Genomic DNA, 23,341 nt, shown 5'->3' with positions numbered 1-23,341 from the left:
GAAAAGGAAGGCGGCAGAACAGAGCAGTACTGCCTTGTAACGTCAAGTGTGCTAACTGTCGTGAAAGCACATCGACGCAGAATGAAGCGAGCAGGACGCTAATAAGTCAGTTTTATTATTTGTTCTCCAGTTTGAAATATTTACGTCGTATAAAATACGTCTTTGATTTTTTAGTAAATGATAAAGTCGTCTCGATGCGCTAGAAGCACTGTGCCGCTTCTCGTGCTATCTTTGCTGGTTAGTTGGCTTAGCTCGCTAGTTAGCTTAGCTTGTTAGCTGCTAACAGAAGACACAGAAGTTATCAACTCATCGCTAAGTAGGGATCATGTGTGAGAGTAAAGTGTTGTGATTGTGTGAAAATGTCTACATTACAAATGTTGAGAGCGTTTGTGGATCAGCGACTAACTGCTGCCGTTGAAGAAATATGTGTAGTGTTAGAAAGAACGATAGCAGAATACGAGGCGGAACTTTCTGGAACAATAGAGGATTACAATCAACTACTGGACGCTGTTGTCAAGAAACATCAAGTTGTGTTACACAGAACAGGTTTGTTGACTTCTTACATGTTTACTAACACTATATTTGATTAATAATAAGAACATGACATTTGGAATATATAATATAACCACAATGACCAATGGTGGAACAAGTTAGAGCTGGGCCAGGGGCGGCACCCATGACGGGGCCCCCCAAACCCAAATAATAAAGCTAATTCTAACATCATTTTACAACATACACATGGCTCTCTGGGTTTACTACCAACAATCTTTAACCAGGTTTTAAAAAGTTTGCCAGCAATTTTTGCTGAAATTTGCATTTTCCTGACATGTATTTATTTTGTCACTTTCACCACACCATCAAACAGTTCACAGGATGTAGAAAAATCATCAAAGGGGATCTGATTTTTAGTTTAACTATGCCTATATCATTCACAATCCTTATGTAAGATAATAACATGTTTTTATTTTTTATGTTTTCTAATTCCTAAGCAAATGTTAGCAAAACCTTAATTATCCTAATTCTAACAATGGAGTCAATGGGAGCGCCTCTATTCCGCTCACTAAGCCCCCTAAATAAGAATTACTTGATCAATATAATATACCCAGAATGCTATCTCTTTAAAACATGCTGTAAAAATGCATATCCTTAGGAAATATGCCTTATAATAGCCACAAACTGGAGGATACATTTTTACTTAGGATAACATTTTAAAAATAGTTTAAAGGTTTTATGGAATTTTCCAGGGTGAACCCCGCCTTCCGCCCCCCTGTTTGATTGATTGATTGAGACTTTTATTAGTAGATTGCACATTGCAGTACATATTCCATACAATTGACCACTAAATGGAACAGCATTCGGGTGTTTTTTAAATGATAAATAAATAAATGGGTTGTACTTGTATAGCGCTTTTCTACGCTTTTTACCCATTCACAGACACATTCACACACTGATGGAGGGAGCTGCCATGCAAGGCGCCAACCAGCACCCATCAGGAGCAAGGGTGAAGTGTCTTGCTCAGGACACAACGGACGTGATGCGGTTGGTACTAGGTGGGAATTGAACCAGGGACGCTCGGGTTGCGCACGGCCACTCTCCCCCACCGCGCCACGCTAACAAAAATTAGCATTACGATCGTTTTAAACTTGTACAAAGGTTTAACAAATAGGAGTTTAGTTGAACAAAACTGACACAAAACAACAGATGCATTTTTATTTGAATGCATATAATCACCAAACTGTGTAGAAACTAAACTTTGTACGACAGGGCCATCCTGTTCATCAAACCTTAAAACTCTGATTTAGTATGGGACATAATAAAATTGTTTCCACTCACAAAGACCCTAAACGTCCAGATTTCTAATCGCTGATTTGTATTTTTGATGTTTAGTTGGCCCACCAGAGGAATTAGTTGTCACTACAGCTAACTATATCTTCTTACATCACACGCTCAACCATCCTCCATTGCAGCAAATACATTACATTTCTTCCAAGTATTATTATCACTAAAGGACAGTAGAACAAGGCTAAACATGTTACACACAAAGGATGGGCGAGCTAATAGCTAAATTAGCTTGAAACGAGAATAAATTAGTGCTTAGTAATTTTTCCCATTCAAAATGAATTGGCCATTTTTCAAACTTCAACCATTTACACATTTTCAATTGATTCAAACCATTCCACCTTTGACATATTTCAGTAATCCTGGACATTCAAACTATAATTTTTCCTAGTTCTAAAAAATTCCACAATTTCCCAGAGTTCACGTTTTTTCAAACCCTTTTTTGACCCTTTATTCTGGCAACTACTCATTCCACATTTTTCAACCCACTTCAACCGTTCCACCGTCAAATCATTCCTCTTAATCGGGTCAAAAAAGAAAGTTGTTTTTGGAACTTGCAAAACTCCCGGTTTTCCCAAAATTCCAGGAATTCCATAATACCATTTCTCAATTTAAAAATGTTATTACTTCAACACTTGAACTCATTTAGAACATTCACAATGTTTAGCATTTTCCAATAAAATTCCGCTTCCCCGAAATTCTCAAATTTCAATGGAAATTCCTATTGAAATTAAAGTTCCACCACTCCCACATTTTTGATCTGATACAAACCGCTCCAACTTCGAAATAAACAGCCTGTTCAGGAATTGTGTGCTCTCTTTCAACACTTATTTAAAAAATTCACAGATTTCCTGGAATTTCCAGTGCTTAGGGCATTTTCCCATTCAAAATATACTGCAATATCAATTTTTCAAACTTCCCCAATTCCCACATTTTTAAACCCATTTAAACCATTCCACCTTCAGCACATTCCATACATCCTGGAAATTCAAACAACAGTGTTTCCATGTTCAAAAACATTCCAGGAATTCTTGTTTTTTTCTAACCCTTTTTCCAACCTTCTTTAGTGCAATGACACCTTTCATATTGTTCAACCCATTTCAACCGTTCCACTGTCAAAACATTCCTCTTAGTTAGGACCAAAAAACAAGTTGGTTTAAGAATTAGAAAAATTCCCGATTTTCACAAAATTCCGTAATGCCATTTTTGAAAAAAAAAAAAAAAAACTGTTACTACTTCAACATTTCTTGACAGATTTAAACATTTCCAACACTAACCAATTCAACTTGTTCATGCTCTTCATCGTTTTCAAAAAATCCCGCTTTTCCCAAAATTCCCAAATTTCTAGGAAGTTACCAATGATATGTACCTATACAAACCATTCCAACATCAACATATTCCACTCATCCTGGACATTCAAACTATCATGTTCCAAAGTTTTAAACCAAATTCCAGTTTTCCTGGAAATTCCAACTGTTGAACATTCAAACCATTCCAACATTCAAACTATTCTTATACTACATTCTTTCAGCATTTCAGTTCAACTTCAGCATTGGAGCAATCACACACAATTCCTTCAGGAATTGCTTCATCCAGTTATTATTATTATTATTATTATTATTATTATTATTAAATGTAGCTTACAACATTGAATGTATGGACTGCATGAATGACGCCTTCTCAGTTCTCACTTTAACACAATTTGACTGTCTGGAAACGTACTAAATTAATCTAATCCATTATTAATACTATTAATAAGATAAACAAGTTATCTTTTGAAGGAGTAGTCAGTAATCTGATTACTTCATCCCGGTTTAATTTTGGCGACACTATCTAAATGAAAGCAAAACAGATGTCATCTTTTTTGGCCAACATGTTGACTGTGCTCATGCTTTTTTAGAGCAGACCCGTCTCTAAAAATTAATGTGAAAAAGACTAATTATAGTCCACCAGCAGGGGGAGCTCATCACTAGTACTACTTCATGGAGGCTGGCATGTGGAACATTATCTCCTGTGTGTGTATGACTTATTCAGAGGGAGAGCACACTAGTATGGATTGCAGGAATTACTTTTAAGATGTTTTTACATGAATAAGGTGGTTTGGACGTTGGCCTGGCAAGGCATTCCCCTGAAGGTCTTCTTCATGTGTCAGCTGGAAGTACCCTGACTGCTGTGAGGGGAAACTGATGAAACCACTAACTTATATATTTAACCTGTCCTTCCAAACAGGACAATTTCCTAATAAAATGAAAATGGCAAAGGTAATACCAATATATGAAAATGGGAACAAACACATCTTCACAAACTACCGACCTGTCTCTTTGCTCCCGCAGTTTTCCAAAATCTTAGAGAAATTATATAACACTAGATTAGAGAAATTTATATATAAACATAAGATAATTAATGAAAGTCAATGCTGTTTTAGGACAGCAAGGTCAACATCTATGGCAATAATTGATGCAGTAGAAGAGATAACCAATAGTTTAGATAGTAAGAAATATGCAGCTGGAATGTACATGGATCTGAGTAAAGCATTTGACACCATTAATCATCAAATATTACTGAAAAAAATATACAGATATGGAATAAGGGGAGTAGCTTTGACTTGGATAAGGAGCTATTTAACACAAAGACAGCAGTTTGTGAAGATGGGTGAGTTCACATCTGGGCATTTGGACATTGCTTGTGGGGTTCCGCAAGGATCCGTTCTTGGTCCCAAGTTATTTAACTTATATATTAATGACATATTTACAGTATCAAATGTATTAAAATTAGTCATATTTGCAGACGACACTAATATTTTCTATTCTAACGATAATTATACACATTTTGTATCCACCCTAAATAATGAACTTGCAAAATTAAAAACATGGTTAGATATAAACAAATTATCCCTTAATTTAAAGAAAACAAAAGTTATGTTATTTGGCTATTCCAATCCAGGACCAGCAATAAATATAGATGGCGTGATTCTAGAAACGGTGTCAGAAATTAAATTCTTAGGAGTCACTATTGATAATAAATTAAGCTGGAAACCACACATAATCAATCAATCAATCAATCAATCAATGTTTACTTATATAGCCCTAAATCACTAGTGTCTCAAAGGGCTGCACAAACCACAACGACATCCTCAGTAGGCCCACATAAGGGCAAGGAAAACTCACACCCAGTGGGACATCGGTGACAATAATGACCCAGTGGGACGTCGGTGACAATAATGACCCAGTGGGACGTCGGTGACAATGATGACTATGAGAACCTTGGAGAGGAGGAAAGAAATGGATGTCGAGCGGGTCTAACATGATACTGTGAAAGTTCAATCCATAATGGATCCAACACAGTCGCGAGAGTCCAGTTCAAAGCGGATCCAACACAGCAGCGAGAGTCCCGTTCACAGCGGGGCCAGCAGGAAACCATCCCAAGCGGAGGCGGATCAGCAGCGCAGAGATGTCCCCAGCCGATACACAGGCAAGCAGTACATGGCCACCGGATCGGACCGGACCCCCTCTACAGGGGAGAGTGGGACATAGAAGAAAAAGAAAAGAAACGGCAGATCAACTGGTCTAAAAAGGGAGTCTATTTAAAAGCTAGAGTATACAAATGAGTTTTAAGGTGAGACTTAAATGCTTCTACTGAGGTGGCATCTCGAACTGTTGCCAGGAGGGCATTCCAGAGTACTGGAGCCCGAAATGAAAAAGCTCTATAGCCCGCATACTTTTTTTGGGCTTTGGGAATCACTAATAAGCCAGAGTCCTTTGAACGCAGATTTCTTGCCGGGACATATGGTACAATACAATCGGCAAGATAGGATGGAGCTAGACCGTGTAGTATTTTATACGTAAGTAGTAAAACCTTAAAGTCACATCTTAAGTGCACAGGAAGCCAGTGCAGGTGAGCCAGTACAGGCGTAATGTGATCAAACTTTCTTGTTCTTGTCAAAAGTCTAGCAGCCGCATTTTGTACCAACTGTAATCTTTTAATGCTAGACATGGGGAGACCCGAAAATAATACGTTACAGTAATCGAGGCGAGACGTAACAAACGCATGGATAATGATCTCAGCGTCTTTAGTGGACAGAATGGAGCGAATTTTAGCGATATTACGGAGATGAAAGAAAGCCGTTTTAGTAACGCGTTTAATGTGTGCCTCAAAGGAGAGAGTTGGGTCAAAGATAACACCAAGATTCTTTACCGTGTCGCCTTGTTTAATTGTTTGGTTGTCAAATGTTAGAGTTGTATTATTAAATAGAGTTCGGTGTCTAGCAGGACCGATAATCAACATTTCCGTTTTTTTGGCGTTGAGTTGCAAAAAGTTAGCGGACATCCATTGTTTAATTTCATTAAGACACGCCTCCAGCTGACTACAATCCGGCATGTTGGTCAGCTTTAGGTGCATGTAGAGTTGGGTGTCATCAGCATAACAGTGAAAGCTAACACCGTATTTGCGTATGATGTCACCTAGCGGAAGCATGTAGATGCTGAAGAGTGCAGGGCCAAGGACCGAACCCTGAGGAACTCCACACGTTACCTTAACGTAGTCCGAGGTCACATTGTTATGGGAGACACACTGCATCCTATCAGTAAGATAAGAGTTAAACCAAGACAGGGCTAAGTCTGACATACCAATTCGTGTTTTGATACGTTCTAATAAAATATTATGATCGACAGTATCGAAAGCAGCGCTAAGATTGAGGAGCAGCAACATAGATGACGCATCAGAATCCATCGTTAGCAATAGATCATTAGTCATTTTTGCGAGGTCTGTCTCCGTGGAGTGATTTGCCCTGAAACCGGATTGAAAGGTTTCACATAAATTGTTAGACGCTAAGTGTTCATTTAACTGCTCCGCAACAATTTTTTCGAGGATTTTTGAAATAAAGGGAAGGTGAGACACCGGTCGGTAGTTTACCATGAGGTCAGGATCGAGGTTAGGTCTTTTAAGAAGAGGATGAATAACCGCTTTTTTGAATGCTAGGGGAACAGTGCCCGAGGAAAGTGATAAGTTTATAATATTTAGCACTGATGGACCTAATAATACAAAGAGCTCCTCGATCAGTTTCCCAGGAAGAGGGTCAAGTAAACACGTTGTTTGTTTTATTCCATTTACACGTTGTAACAATTCCTCTAATGTTATTTCCTCAAAACGAGAGAAACTATTTTGGAGGGCAGTATCCGCCGTATATACAATCGTATCAGTGTTAATAGAACCCCGTTGTAGCTGGGACGCATTGTCTTTAATCTCCTTTCTAATGACTTCAATTTTCTTACTAAAGAATTGCATAAAGTCATCAGCTGAGTGGGTGGAGCTACTGGAAGGAGTCCCTTGTTGGGTTAGCGATGCTACCGTACTAAACAAAAATTTAGGATCGTTTTTATTACGGTGGATGAGATTTGAGTAATATTTAGCTTTAGCTAAGGTAAGCATGCGTTTATAAGTTATTAAACCATCACTCCATGCTTGATGGTGCACCTCAAGTTTAGTCGTCCGCCATTTGCGTTCCAGCTTTCTGCATAATAATTTCTGAGCTCTAGTTTCTTCTGTAAACCACGGGGTGCACTTTTTTGGAGACTTTTTTAACTTTAGCGGTGCTATGTTATCAATGGTTTCGCGCAGGGCGTCGTTAAAGTTGTTAGTGTGGTTATCAATAGAGCCCACATATTTTGAGAAAGGTGCCATTACCGAGGGCAGTAGGTCAGCAAGAGTTGTCGTTGTGGCCGTATTAATGTTGTGGCTGCTATAGCAGTTATTATTATTATTAGTTTGACAAACATGCGTCTGAACCTCGAATTTTATAAGGTAATGATCGGACAATACTTTAGTATACGGGAGTATTGTAACTTTGGAAACGGTGATACCCCTGACAAGCACTAGGTCTATCGTATTACCGTTGCGATGCGTGGGTTCATTTATTATTTGTGTGAGACCACAGCTATCAATTATAGTCTAGAGCGCTACGCACGGTGGGTCCGATGGGGTATTCATATGAATATTAAAGTCCCCCATTATGATTATATTATCGGCGTGTGTCACTAGATCAGCAACGAACTCTGAGAATTCATTGATAAAGTCCGAATAGGCCCCTGGGGGGCGGTAGATAACAGCCAGGTGTAGAGGCAGCGGTACAGACCTCATAGTAAGCACCTCAAACGATGTATATTTATTATTTATGTTAGGACTAAGGTTAAAGTTTTCGTTGTATATTAGTGCGACCCCCCCATCCCTTTTAAGCGGACGGGCAATATGCGCATGTGTAAAGTTAGGAGGACATGCCTCATTTAGCGCAAAAAAGTCGTTTGGTTTAAGCCAGGTTTCACTGAGACCGATGACGTTAAGATTGTTGTCTCTGATAATATCATTAACTAACAACGTTTTGGGAGACAATGATCTTATGTTTAAAAAAACTATATTATAGGTAGTCGGCTGTTTTAGGGATTTTTTGATCAAATTATCCGTAGTAGCAATATCAATAATGTTGTGTTTATTATGCCCAGTGCACACATCATGGTTAGCCACCTCAGTAACGGGGATTTTCCGATTGTTTGTTTGTTGCTTTGATAAACTGCACGCATCATAGTTAGCCACCTCAGTAAAACACATGTCCAACTCTGAAACACTCAAAGCAGAAAAAACTTGTTCTAATTTAACTGACTCCTTACCCAGACCAGTAGTCTCGCATCTTTTATTTAAATCCGGTTGCAGGATGGAGGGAAGTGGTGTCCTGTGGGGATTAGCCTTCTGCTTTGTTTTTAGCCCCGCTCGGCATCCGCGTTTCCGATCACACCGCTGGCGTCTGCTCCGTAGACGGCCCCCTCTGCTACTATACTCCCCTGCTTCACAGGCCGCTGGATGTAGCCGCCGAATTATTCCCATGCTAGCTAGCCGGTCTAGCAAGCACGCGTCTATCAGTCCAAAACGGCCCGATATGTCCATATCCAGAAGTGTCTGGCGGTCGTACGTGATCACGGAGTGACCACGATGCGAGCCAGCCATGAAGTCTGCAGAACTGTCCGGCATTTCCGCCAAATGTTCCATCTTTAGCAGGAGCTCCGCAATGTCGCAGCCCGTCCGGGCGCCGCCATCTTGGAAAATAAGACATATACAAAGCAAAATCTCCAAAACCATCTCTATTATCAATAAATCCAAATTCTTCTTAAATTACACAGCTCTGCATTTATTATATTGTTCATTGGTCTTACCATATCTAAATTACTGCATAGAAATCTGGGGCAACAACTACAAAACTTCACTACATCCCCTGGTTACACTCCAAAAACGTGCGATAAGAATTCTACACAAGGTGGGGTATTGTGACCACACAAATATTTTATTTTTACAATCTAAATTATTAAAACTGCCTGATCTAGTTGATTTTAATACAGCTGAATTACTATTTAAAGCAAACAAAAAGGTTCTACCTGCCAATATTCAAATACATTTCAAACACAGAGAAGGAGTTCATAATCTAAGGGGGTGTAGTATCTTTACTATTCCAACATTAAGAACTACCAGGAAAAGGTTGTGTGTGTCTGTGCGTGAAGTGAAACTTTGGAACGGATTGGATGTGGGGCTCAAGCAATGTTCAAATGTCCATCAGTTCAAAACAAGATACAAAAAAATGGTATGGGCAATGTATAGGAATGTGAACATGGATGCCTAAGTGTTAAACTCCATCACTGGCTAATAATGATTATTGTTATTATTATTATTATTATTGTTGTTATTATCATCATCATCATTATCTTCATTATTTTATATGTATTATTGTCATCATTTATTGTCATTGCTATTGTTCATATTGTTATTATTATTGTTATCATTATCGATATTATTATTGTTTAGTCATTGTTGATTTTATCATTATTATTATTACTTCTATGACATCACCCAACTAGTTAAACTATATGAATTAGTATCAATGAGAGGAATACATTGAATTGTGTGTGTGTGTGTGTGTGTGTGTGCGCATGTGTGTGTGTGTGTGTACACAAACAATCCTATATGCAATTTGAGTAATACTAATTTTCTGCAAATGTAAAAACAAATATGAATTCTGACTAAAGAATTGGTGCCGACGGAAACTAAGAAAAGGGATTTGGGTACACTATCTGGAGTACAGGGCAGGCGATTGGGGGATCTTATGTTCGTGGATAACTCCTCTGGCAGGGGGGCTCCCCTCGTCTCTTTTAATCCACAGCATAGGACACATAACAAGTACACTATCTGGAGTACAGGGCAAGCGAGTGGGGGATCTTATGTTCGTGGATAACTCCTCTGGCAGGGGGCTCCCCTCGTCTCTTTTAATGCACAGCATAGGACACATAGCAAGAGTGGTCCTCAGGTCCTGTTGATCAGGGGCAATAGCTCCACAGCCACAGATCCACTATTAACCACTAATATCACAGTCAAAATGAAAGCTTGTTCCCATAGGCACCATAAACTGTTAATAATGTTTAGACAAAAGTGTATATTACATATACTATTATATATATAGTATTTATGTGTGTGCGTGCGTGCGTGTGTGTGTGTGTGTGTGTGTGTGTGTGTGTGTGCGTGTGTGTGTGTGTGTATGTGATGGATATGTGTGTATTTTGGGTATATGCATGTGTGTATGTATGTGATTGTGTGTGTATATATATATATATATATATATATATATATATATATATATATATATATATATATGTATATATATAAAAATTGTATACGTGTGTGTATATATGTGTGTGTACATATGTATATATGTAAGTGTGTGTGAATTTAAATGTATTTTATATAGACAATATATAGCAGCAACCACTGAATTGAATTATATCATATATATTATTGTATTATATATTGTATATATATATATATTGTATATGTATAGGGGTGGGACCTAATAAGTTTACTTCTTCCCACTCCCTTTTGAGCCAATCTTGATATCTACAAAAGATTAGTCACATGTAATGTTTTCAATGTAGGTGTAAAAATAATGTATCTATATATTTATTTTGTATTTTATTTCATTCTCTTGTTTTGTTTGCATGGGTCAAAATAAACCATTCATTCATTCATTCATTCATTCATTGTGAGATCATCTGTTGGTGCAGGACACGGTCTCATGTGACTGAGCAATGCTGGACTTTTCTAAAGAATGTCTGTTTTCTCCTGTCCCTCAAACGTCAAAGAAGAACCTTTACTTCATGAGCAGGAAGAGGAACCACAGTCCCCCAACATACATGAGGAAGAAGATGTCCCCCCCCCCCCCAACATCAGTCAGGATGGAGATCATCTTGAAGGACTGATGGAGTTCCCAGTGACTGGTGTCTCTGTGAAGAGTGAAAATGAGGAAAAAGGTGAAAGTGAGGAGAAGAGAGAGGCGGAGCCTCCAAGCAGCAGCTCAACACAACACATGACAACAGAAGCTGATGGAGACCACTGTGGAGGATCACAAGCAGACAAGCTCTTAGCGCCACTATCAGATAGTGAGGACACAACGTCACACTCTCCTGACACTGATGATGAAGACTCTAAAGATGATAAGATATGTCACACTGACAACACTCACTTCACATGTTCTCACTGTGACAAAACCTTTAAATACAATAGTTATCTGAAAGTACACATGAGAACACACACTGGTGAAAAACCTTTTGCTTGTTCAATCTGTGGTAAAGGTTTTGCACAAAGTTCATGTTTGGTAAAACACAGAACAATACACACTGGAGAACAATATTGTATCTGTTCAATCTGTGGTAAAGGTTTTGTAGAAAGTGGCAATTTGAAAGTACACATGAAAAGACACACTGGTGAAAAACCTTTTTCTCGTTCAATCTGTGGTAAAGGTTTTGTAGAAAGTAGCTCTTTGAAAAGACACATGAGAACACACACTGGCAAAAAAAACTTTTTCTTGTTTAATCTGTGGTTTATCTCTTACAAGGAAGGAATATTTCAAAGTACACATGAGAACGCACACTGGCGAAAAACTTTTTTCATGTTCAGCCTGTGGTAAGAGTTTTACAAATAGTGTCAATATGAAAACACACAAGAGAACACAGTGGCGAAAAAACACATTTCTGTTCAATCTGCAACAGAAGCTTTTGTGACCGATCAAACCTTGTAAGACACATGAGAAGACACCCAGGAGAGAAAGTGTTGAGTTGCAGTGTGTGTGGTGAAAGATTCTCTTTTAAGTACCAGTGTAAGAAACACAAGTGTGCTGGTGAGAACAGCAGCAGCAAATGAAACTGCAGGATTTGAAATAAACTGTCAAGACTTTAATTTTGACTTTCTAACAACATCAGCACATACAACATGTGTGACTTTGTTGTTTGTGTAACAATCTTTTTAATATGCTTCTACATTTATATATATTTTATATTAGTGCTTTTTTCAGTCAAGTACATGCATTAATGTGCAACATTGTGTGCTTTTATTAAAAATTTAACAAAACAATTTGACTGAAAAGGTGAGTGTAAACAGTACAAAACACATATTTTACATACAATAAACATTTTATTTTTATATATATGCATAAATCAATTTTAGACTTATTCATAAGAGTGTTTATTATAGGCGTTTGAAATATGTGTGACTTTATGATAATCATTTGTTGGGTCTCTATAATCTATTTTATTAATGATCTTTATTACTCTCTTTTGTATTATGATGATTGTGTTGTGATTGTTTTACATGTATGTCCCCAGACATGTATGCAATGTGAAAGTGAAAGAAAATGCCTGATTGGTTTTTAGAGAGTTACATTTGTGGATTTAAAAAAAATCCCATTGTTGTGTTTTACACACTTGTTTTTTATTTTCTATCGTTTTTTTAACATCCCAAAATCAATATCAATATCAATCAAAGTTCGGAGTGTCAGGCAAAAGCCAATAATGAACATTTACTTTACATACATTCATAAAATAAACCGTTTATTTTGTTTCCCTATCACCGACTGAACAGGTGTTGTCTTCAAGTGCAAAACAACATCCTAAAAATTATTTTAAGTGGTCAATTCCGTTGTTTTTTTTTTCTTAAATGAACTCCTTTGCTTTTGGAAGATTGGAAACTTTCAAGTTATTAGTATTTTTTTGTGTTCCACAGAAAATACAGTAAAGGAAAAACAATAAAGAACAAATAGTAAAGAAGTAAAAAAAGATGATATGCTGTAATTAGAATAATTTGAACGAAAGCCTCTCCAAAGGGGCGCACAGCTGTATGTGCGGCGGCAGGTACTTGAGCCATAACAATTATTCTACAATCCTATCAGCAAAGAAAGGCAGTTTTGTTTCCTTCAGGCCGAGTGTATGCCTTCCATGAATGTTCACTGTGCTCCCCGTAAGCTGTGGCTTGCTATTGAGAAGAAGTCAATAGTGCATAGTGCACCAGTTTTGCTGGCTGTGTAATTATATAGGATCATAGAAAACCCAATCTGAATAAAAAAAATATCATATTAAATGTTTAACTTGTGTCGTGCTTAAGTTTTAACCCAAAAGGCAATGCATGTAATATTCATTCTGTTTGTGTAAAAGTTCAATATTTAGGATTCTTTTGAAGTTTTTAAACCTCTTGCCATCTCCAGGTATTGCATACATTACAATGATTTGTGTGACTCTAGAAAAATAAAATAAAATTGATGATGATCATGTTCCACAGATTCCACTCCAGTGTTGAGTTTTGGGGACCGAAAAAAAGAAGAAGAATGTGTCATTTAAAATCATTTGTCGAGTAATATAACTTTTTAGTAAAAAAAAAATAACTGTCACTTGATATAACCTATTAGTAGATAATCCATGACACTTAGAACATTTCTGACTACAGGATAATGATGTAATATACCTTTTATGAATATTTGTACACAACATTATTGTATAATGCAGCAATATATTTCAACAATGTTTATTTCAACTACTGTCCATGTCATGTTTTTTCCAGACGTGCCGTGGTGGATTCAGAACTCTCCTCTACTTGGCCAGTTGGTGGGATAACTTCATCCATGGAAGCAGCAGCAGTGGTTGACGCTGATGTTGACGTTTCTGTAGGTCCATGCCGCAGTAGTGTTCTTCTTCTTTTCACACCAACTGTTGATGTATAGCCCATTTCTAACAATGGCAAAGGGTGGTCATCCGTTGGTTTACCATGCAAGAAATAATAACTGCAGATCTGTGAGTCTTTTGTAGGCTTCCAGTCCACCCACTTGTTATTAGCCTTCTTACATTTCCTATTAACGGCCTTAATCCATCTTATTTTCATGTCTGGATCTTTTGGAAATGGCTACTGTTTGAATGGTGGATCACAAACACATCTTCCTGAGTCAAAATAACTCTCATCAATGTCACACATAGTTTGTTTCCATCTTGTGAGGTGATATGTACTATTAGAACATCTCACAACTGAGCAAATTGTTTTCGGCATATTGAAAAATATACATGATGCGGAATAAACAATCATTTAGAAATATATCTACTACTGTTCACGTTAAAGAGTAAACACAAACCACAAACTGACAAAGTTTACTAAAAAAGTATGGAGTCGCTTGGCTTTGATTATCCCTCACGAACTTTGACCTCGACAAATTGGACATGTGCAGAAGCCAACATGGAAGTGGTCCATTCAAATATCGGAAGAGATCACCAATGCAAAAGAGAGCAAAAAGAAGCCTTAGACACAATTAGTCATAGCATCTTAATAAACAAATTAGAACAGTATGGAATCAGAAGGTTGGTCTTGAACTGGGTTAGAAGCTACTTAACCAACAGGAGGTGTACAAAAAGACTGCCTCTGTAATGCTTGTTTTCTTTTTGTGTCATCGGGTTGCTTGAGTGTAGATCACTTTTACGACACTGGAGGGGGCATTGAATGCATCATTGCATCAGCAGGCTCTGAAAGTTACTGTGAACTTCAAAGTCAATTGTTTAATAGGCTGAGGAAATTACTTTATATACACTTTAATATCACTTTTGTGCTTAAAACTGTATTGCAACTCATTTGATCTGTTTTATTGTAGTCTAATGGCTGTTTGGCATCAAATTGACAAGCTAACTGCGAGCTGAATATCATACCCTGGTTGGGGCCTGTTTGTAGCATTGGACATGTTTGTTAGCCCCAAGTTACAATTTACATTTATTGTTGTGATGCTATTTACATTCTATTACTCATTACATTACTTAGGGCTGGGATGTTCAAATCCTGTGCATTTATGTACACTGTGTATACCCAGCTAAGTGATGTATATTTAACAGCCTTGTCGCAGGTTTGTGCCTATATTTCATTGCATTGTGGTAACTTCAGTTCAGGGGTCTCAAACTCACTGGATGCAGAGTCTGGATGAGGCTGGGCCGCGAGAAAAGATTTCTTTAAAAAAAATGTTGCATACTCCTCAGCATGTCTAGTTGTATAATGACGTTTCAAATGGTATCCCTTGTGCATTGTAACTTTCTCTGTGCAAATAAAGAAATATTGCATCTCCCACTTTTCCTGGAAATGTCTTTGCTCACCACAAACCTTTCTCTTCATCTTTGAAAAAGACATGTTTTTATTCAGCCGACGCACGGAGAATAATGTTATTTCCGTAATGTGTGTTGTTCCGCTTTTCCTCCCGGACCCTACGGCAACACGGCGGTCGGCGGATAATAGCCCGGAAAGTACCGGGGTAGCGAGCGCTAAAAAGTGACGGCTCCCTGACTGTTATCCGGCGTCATATAAAAATATATGTAGTGTTAATCGTGTGAGGCAATGCAAATTAAACAATAAAAAAAGCTAATAACGGTTTGAATTGGTCCAGGTTATCGGGGACTGTTATTACTGACGGACAGGTGTCGCGGTGTAACTGCAGCCAGGCACGTAAGAAAACCCTTGTCTCCATGGCAACGTCTTTGTTGCTTTCATTCACTCTCCGCTTTTCCACTAATGCAGGGGTAGGCAACCCAGAACGTTGAAAGAACCACTTTGGAGCCAAATAACACAACACTTTCAAGCGCCATTCATATAAAACTCACGGGCCGCACTAACATTAAACTTTCATATTAAAGTGGGGGCCGCAAAATAACGTCTGTGACCCCTGTTTTAGTTGATTTTGTAACAATCTGTCACTTACTTTCTGATAGTTTTTCGTGTTTTGTACTTTATTTCCTGTTCAGTGCTCTTATTTTGTTATACTTCCTGTTTACTCCGCTGAGCACTGTTTTTGTCACACTCGCCGTTGATTGGCAGCGGTCCTCAGCTGCTGTCAATCAACATAGGTCTATTTATGTTTCACTCGAGCACTCCTCAGTGCTCGAAGTTAAAGCCATGTTGGGAACATCTCCATGCAAGACTGCTTTCTGTTTATATATTTTACTTTGATGAAATTAAAATCATCTTACCTGCTTTCTGCTCTCCTGGATTCTTGCATACTTGAGGTCACACAACTGCAGCCATGCGAAGTCCTAACAGTAACTTCGAGCCAGAAAATTGTGACCTCGCGAGAATCCCTGTCGGCAATCCTCAGCCGACGTTCTGGACCGCACAATTCCTGGAGGACTTGAAGGCCAGGTTTGTGCGGTCCCAGCCTACAGACGCGGACCCTCTCCCCGCGGCAACGCCACCGGCTTCGGCTCTCCAACTGGCGCGTCCCCCGCCGCCATCTTTCCTCTCGGCTCGACGGCTGCCTACGGCTCTCCGACCAGCACGTCCGCCACTTCCTGCATGCCTCGCGGCTCCCGCGGCAACGCTACCGGCTACGGCTCTCCGACCGGCGCGTCCTCCGCCGCCATCCTTCCTCTCGGCAACGCTGCCGTCTACGGCTCACCGACCGGCGCGCCCGCCTCCTCCTTCACGTCTCGCGGCTCCTGCGGCTCCGTCGCCGACTGCGGCTCTCCGACCGGCACGTCCGCCGCCGCCATCCTTCCCGTCGTCTGCTGAGCTGCTTCTCCCTGCTCCTACGCAGCTTCCAGCGGCTGCTCCACGGCTGCTCTTTTTGCCGGCTCCCGCTCTCTTTTTTGGTTCGCCGAGAGCTCCAGTGGAGCCCACAGTGAGGTCGCTTTTGTCCTCCTGCTGGGACTCGGCACGGGACGTGTCTTCGTCCCTCCTCCTGGTCCCCTCCCGCCCGTCCCTGGTTTTCGCACCGGGGGACTCCGACGAGCAGGCACGTCTTCCCGCAAGTGTGAACGGTGTCTGGCAGCCGCCTAGTGGAGGGGGGCACTGCGGTGCAGCCAGGCACACACCGCTGTCATCCCCGCCAGCGTCTCCTTCCACGGAGACATCTACGTCCCTGGCGGGCTTTCGCACAGCTCCAACGCCGGCTCCACGCAGAGTTCCAACGCCGGCATTACGCACCACTCCAATGCCGGCTCCACGCCGAGTTCCAATGCCGGCGTTGCGCACAGATCTAACGCCGCCAGTGGCAGCACCACGCCGGGCTTCGTCGCCGCCGGCATCTGCTGCTCCCCAGCCGGCATTTGCGGCTCCTCCCCCTTCGTCTTCATCTGCCGCTTTCACGCCGTCGATGACATCTGCCGCTTTCACGCCGCCGATGACATCTGCCGCTTTCACGCCGCCGATGACATCTGCCGCTTTCACGCCGCCGATGACATCTGCCGCTTTCAGGCCGCCGATGACATCTGCCGCTTTTACGCCGCCGATGACGTCTGCCGCTTTCACGCCGCCGATGACGTCTGCCGCTTTCACGCCGCCGATGACGTCTGCCGCTTTCACGCCGCCGATGACGTCTGCCGCTTTCACGCCGCCGATGACGTCTGCCGATTTCACGCCGCCGATGACGTCTGCCGCTTTCACGCCGCCGATGACGTCTGCCGCTTTCACGCCGCCGATGACGTCTGCCGCTTCCACGCCGCCGATGACGTCTGCCGCTTTCACGCCGCCGATGACGTCTGCCGCTTTCACGCCGCCGATGACGTCTGCCGCTTCCACGCCGCCGATGACGTCTGCCGCTTCCACGCCGCCGATGACGTCTGCTGCTTCCACGCCGCCGATGACGTCTGCCGCTTCCACGCCGCCGATGACGTCTGCCGGTTCCACGCCGTTGATGACGTCTGCCGCTTCCACGCCGTTGATGACGTCTGCCGCTTCCACGCCGTTGATGACGTCTGCCGCTTCCACGCCGGCACCAACATCGGCTCCTCAGCCGCCTCCTGCAGAGGTATCTGCTTCGGCTGCAGTCCCCGCCGCTTTGTCTGCTGTCTCCGGGCCTGCTTCAGCGCGCCCGCCTCCACGTCAGCCGCGGATGTGGCCGTGCCCTGGGCGTCCTCCTCGCGGGATGCACTCATCTCTTTTTCGGCCAATGATGTGGCTGTTCCGTGGCCGCCCGCCTCGCCAGTTCCAGCGGCGCTCTACGCGCCGTCGCCACCTGACTTTCCCTCGCTGGCTGCGGGGACACGAGGTTTGGCGACCCTCCACCAAATCCTCCCTCCACCCTCCCTTACTTTGTGGACTTTTTTTTTCCATTTTTCTTTTCCAGGGAACATCTGGTGTCTGTTCCTTGAGGGGGAGGTCCTGTAACAATCTGTCACTTACTTTCTGATAGTTTTTCGTGTTTTGTACTTTATTTCCTGTTCAGTGCTCTTATTTTGTTATACTTCCTGTTTACTCCGCTGAGCACTGTTTTTGTCACACTCGCCGTTGATTGGCAGCGGTGCTCAGCTGCTGTCAATCAACATAGTTCTATTTATGTTTCACTCGAGCACTCCTCAGTGCTCGAAGTTAAAACTATGTTGGGAACATCTCCATGCAAGACTGCTTTCTGTTTATATCTTTTACTTTGATGAAATTAAAATCATCTTACCTGCTTTCTGCTCTCCTGGATTCTTGCATACTTGAGGTCACACAACTGCAGCCATGCGAAGTCCTAACAGATTTAAAATGATTATATTTGTTTTGTATAGGAAACCACAGACACACACACACACACAAAACACACACCCAAACAAACAACTCATGCAAGTCTTCAACAGACAATTGAACATACAAATTTTAACTTGGACAATCTATTATTCCTCCTGCACTCACCTGAACGAATAATTGCTGTCCTAACCCGACACCCTGAAGTGATTGCTAATCCATATTAATCCAGTCATAGTCGTCACTACAGAAGGCAACACATAAAAATAGGTGAACACACTTCTACACAGCTCAAAATATCGTGTGGTGTACCTCAGGGACCAATACTTGGACCAAGACTGTTAAATCTCTATATAAACAATATTTGTAAAGTTACAAAGGACTTAAAGTTAGTATAATTTGCAGATGATACAACTGTGTTTTCTTCAGGATAGAACACACAAGCTAATACAAATAATAACAGAAGAAATTAACAAATTAAAAAGATGGTTTGACATAAAGCAGACTATATTTGAATCTCAGTAAAACTAAAATAATATTTGGTTACAGTAGAAGGGAAAGTCAAACACAAATAGGAGTAGACATTAAAAGGGTAAAAGAAAACAAATTGTAGGGTGTAATAATAGATCAACTGAACTGGAAACCTCATGTAAAAAAATATACAACATAAAGTAGCAAGAAACATGGCAATAATGAGTAAAGCAAAACATGTTCTGGACCAAAAATCACTTCATATTATTTACTGCTCGCTAGTGTTACATATCTGAATTATTGTGCAGAAATATGGGAAACAACTACAAAAGTGCGCTTCATTCACTAACGGTGTTACAAAAAAGATCAGTTATAATACAAACCCCATTTCCATATGAGTTGGGAAATTGTGTTAGATGTAAATATAAACAGAATACAATGATTTGCAAATCCTTTCAACCCATATTCAGTTGAATATACTACAAAGACACGATATTTGATGTTCAAACTCATAAACTTAATTTTTTTCTGCAAATAATTATTAACTTGGAATTTCATGGCTGCAACATGTACCAAGGTAGTTGGGAAAGGGCTTGTTCACCACTGTGTTACATCACATTTTCTTTTAACAACACTCAATAAACGTTTGGGAACTGAGAAAACTAATCTTTGAAGCTTTGAAAATGGAATTCTTTCACATCCTTTTTTTTTTCAGAGCTTTAGTCGTTCAACAGTCTGGGGTCTCCGCTGTCGTATTTTATGCTTCATAATGCACTACACATTTTCGATGGGAGACAGTGATTTCTCCAGATTCTCTGAAGCTTTTGATGATTTTACAGACCGTAGTTGGTAAAATCCCTAAATTCCTTACAATAGCTCGTTGAGAAATGTTGTTCTAAAACTGTTCGACAATTTGCTTACAAATTGGTGACCCTCGCCCCATCCTTCTTTGTGAATTACTTAGCATTTCATGGAAGCTGTTTTTATACCCAATCATGGCACCCACCTATTCCCAATTAGCCTGCACACCTGTGGGATGTTCCACATAAGTATTTGATGAGCATTCCTCAACTTTAGCAGTTTTTATTGCCACCTTTCCCAACTTGTTTTTCATGTGTTGCTGGCATCAAATTCTAAAATTAAAGGGGAACATTATCACAATTTCAAAAGGGTTAAAACAATAAAAATCAGTTCCCAGTGGCTTGTTGTATTTTTTGAAGTTTTTTTCAAAATTTTACCGGTCCCGAAATATCCCTTAAAAACAGCTTTAAAGTGCCTTTTTTTCATTTTCCTGTGACATTATACAGTGCTGCCAATAAAAAACAAACAATGGCGAATACCACAGCAAGATAAAGCAACATTAGCTCGGATTCAGACTTGGATTTCAGCGGTTTAAGCGATTCAACAGGTTACGCGTGTATTGAAACGGATGGTTGGAGAATGAAAGTATTGAAGAAGAAACTGAAGCTATTGAGCGAAGAGCTATTGATGCTATTCATAGCCATAGCATGGCCGAATAGCTGCGTTAGCATCGCCGGTAAAATGTACGGACCAAACGATCAGGACTTTCGCATCTTGTGACACTGGAGCAACTTAAATCCGTCGATTGGTTAGTGTTTTTTTCGCATTAAATGTGGGGGGAAGGAAACGTATTATAGTTGCAAATGCATCTGCAGGTTATCCACACATCTCTGTGCCATGTCTGCTTTAGCACCGCCGGTAAATCGCATGTTAGCATCGATTAGCATAGCATGTTAGCATCGATTACCTGGCAGTCAACATCAACAAAACTCACCTTTGTGATTCCGTTGACTTTATCGTTGCAAATGCATCTGCAGGTTATCCATACATCTGTGTGCCATGTCTGCTTTAGCACCGCCGGTAAATAGCATGTTACTATCGATTAGCTGGCAGTCACGCCGCAACCAAATATGTCTGATTAGCACATAAGTCAACAACATCAACAAAACTCACCTTTCTGATTTCGTTGACTTTAACGTTGCAAATGCATCTGCAGGTTATCCATACATCTCTGTGCCATGTCTGTCATCGCCGGTAAAACGTGGAGACACTCCAGCACATTCAATGGGGGTCTGGCGGCAGATTTCTTGCCACTTTCGCATCTTCGGGCCAGTGGTGCAACTTGAATCCCTCCCTGTTAGTGTTGTTACACGCTCCGACAACACACCGCCGAGGCATGATGTCTCCAAGGTTCCAAAAAATAGTCGAAAAAATGGAAAATAACAGATCTGAGACCCGGTCTTTGCAATGTGTTGAAAATGAAAATGGCGGCTGTATTACCTCGGTGACGTCACGTTCTGACGTCATCACCACAGAGCGATAAACTGAAAGGCGTTTAATTCGCCAAAATTCACCCATTTAGAATTCGGAAATCGGTTAAAAAAATAGATGGTCTTTTTTCTGCACCATCAAGGTATATATTGACGCTTACATAGGTCTGGTGATAATGTTCCCCTTTAAATAAATGTGTTAGCATGACAAACTTTTGAGGTTTTATTGAGAACATGGAACATTACAAAGGACATAAGGAAATGGAAGTAAGGAAATTTAATGTTACCAAAACCCCGTCTGACAACTGATTAAAGACTTGTGCTTAAAAAACACAAATTTTTAACATTGAAAAACATAATGACTTAATTTTCCTGTGCCTATAAAACAGGCAAGCCGCCATGTTGGAAGACAGATTGTTATTTTGATCCAACAAATCACATGTGAGGGGTTTTCCATGACAAATACGTACTTGTCCTTTACAGAGGACACCAATGCTCTGCTGGAAGTCTGAACAGGCAGGTTGTGACGTGTTGTTAAAATTTTTAATAAAAGTACACAATGTTGCATATTAATGCATGTACTTGACTGACAAAAGCACTAAGGTAAAATATCTAATCTATAAATGTAGAAGCATATTAAAAATATTGTTACACAAACAACAATGTCACACATGTTATATGTGCTGATGTTAGAAATTCCAAATTACAGTCTTGACAGTTTATTTCAAATCCTGCAGTTTCATTTGCTGCTGCTGTTCTCACCAGCACACTTGTGTTTCTTACACTGGTACTTAGAAGACAATCTTTCACCACACACACTGCAACTCAACACTTTCTCTCCTGGGTGTGTTCTCATGTGTGCTACAAGGTATGGCCGGTAATCAAAGCTTCTGTTGCAGATTGAACAGGAATATGTTTTTTCACCAGTGTGTGTTCTCATGTGTGTTCTCATGTGTCTTTTCAAAGACTGATTTTGTTTAAAACCTTTACCACAGGTTGAACAGGAAACAGGTTTTTCACCAGTGTGTGTGTTCATGTGTTCTTTCAAATGGTTTCTTTGTACAAAACTTTTATTACAGATTGAACAGACATACGTTTTTTCTCCGGTGTGTATTCTCATGTGTACTTTCAAATTCTCACGAAGTGCAAAACCTTTACCACATACTGAGCAGGAAAAAGGTTTTTCACCAGTGTGTGTTATCATGTGTTCTTTCAAATGTTGATTTTGTACAAAACCTTTACCACAGGTTAAACAGGAAAAAGGTTTTTCACCACTGTGTATTCTCATGTATACTTTCAAATTCCCACTCAGTAAAAATCTTTTACCACATACTGAGCAAGAAAAAGGTTTTTCTCCAGTGTGTATTCTCATGTGTCTTTTCAGATTACTATGGTATTTAAAGGTTTTGTCACAGTGAGAACATGTGAAGTGAGTGTTGTCAGTGTGACATGTCTTATCATCTTTAGAGTCTTCATCATCAGTGTCAGGAGAGTGTGACGTTGTGTCCTCACTATCTGATAGTGGAGCTAAGAGCTTGTCTGCTTGTGATCCTCCACAGTGGTCTCCATCAGCTTCTGTTGTCATGTGTTGTGTTGAGCTGCTGCTTGGAGGCTCCCCCCCTCCCCTCTCCTCACTTTCACCTCATCATCTTCACTCTTCACAGGGACACCAGTCACTGGGAACTCCGCCACCCTTTCAATGTGCTCTCCCTCCTGACTGATGTTGTATTCCACCTCCTCTTCTTTATTGTGGGAGGTCTGTGGCGCCTCCTCTTCCTCTTTAAAGTGGGGGGTCAGTGGGTCATCCTTGTTCCGTTTAATGTTGGGGGTCAGTGGATCCTTCACTTTCTTTATAAAGTGTGGGGTCTCTGGCACCTCCTCTTTGTCTTTAATGTGTTTGGGGAGTGGGCCCTTGTCTTCCT

The 23,341-nt window shown here is 40.6% G+C and overlaps 1 protein-coding gene across 3 annotated transcripts; it reads left to right on the top strand.

Moving 5' to 3' along the window:
• Positions 1–58: 58 nt before the first annotated feature.
• Positions 59–15,291, top strand: LOC133545491 (zinc finger and SCAN domain-containing protein 31-like). 3 transcript variants are annotated; one of them, XR_009804847.1, is made up of 2 exons: positions 59–546; positions 13,756–15,291. XR_009804847.1 is itself a non-coding variant. In XM_061891137.1 (2 exons), exons 1-2 carry the CDS (start codon positions 360–362, stop codon positions 11,831–11,833), a joined length of 1,008 nt encoding a protein of 335 aa, XP_061747121.1. In that variant the 5' UTR covers positions 59–359; the 3' UTR covers positions 11,834–12,102. The 3 variants fall into 3 exon arrangements, 2 of the variants coding, with proteins under 2 accessions (XP_061747121.1, XP_061747120.1); XM_061891137.1 differs by lacking the exon at positions 13,756–15,291 and adding an exon at positions 11,013–12,102; XM_061891136.1 differs by lacking the exon at positions 13,756–15,291 and adding an exon at positions 11,010–12,102.
• The last annotated feature ends 8,050 nt before the right edge of the window (positions 15,292–23,341 follow it).

Source organism: Nerophis ophidion, linkage group LG28, assembly GCF_033978795.1.
Source record: "Nerophis ophidion isolate RoL-2023_Sa linkage group LG28, RoL_Noph_v1.0, whole genome shotgun sequence".
Taxonomy (NCBI): Eukaryota; Metazoa; Chordata; class Actinopteri; order Syngnathiformes; family Syngnathidae; genus Nerophis; species Nerophis ophidion.
This window is presented reverse-complemented; position numbering and strand designations above follow the sequence as displayed.

Excerpts from the sequence above, each read along its gene's own strand:
- LOC133545491 (XM_061891136.1), top strand. The coding sequence starts at position 360 with ATGTCTACATTACAAATGTTGAGAGCGTTTGTGGATCAGCGACTAACT. Across the intron at positions 547-11,009 it reads AGTTGTGTTACACAGAACAG|AAGAACCTTTACTTCATGAG; the intron begins GTTTGTTGACTT and ends CAAACGTCAAAG.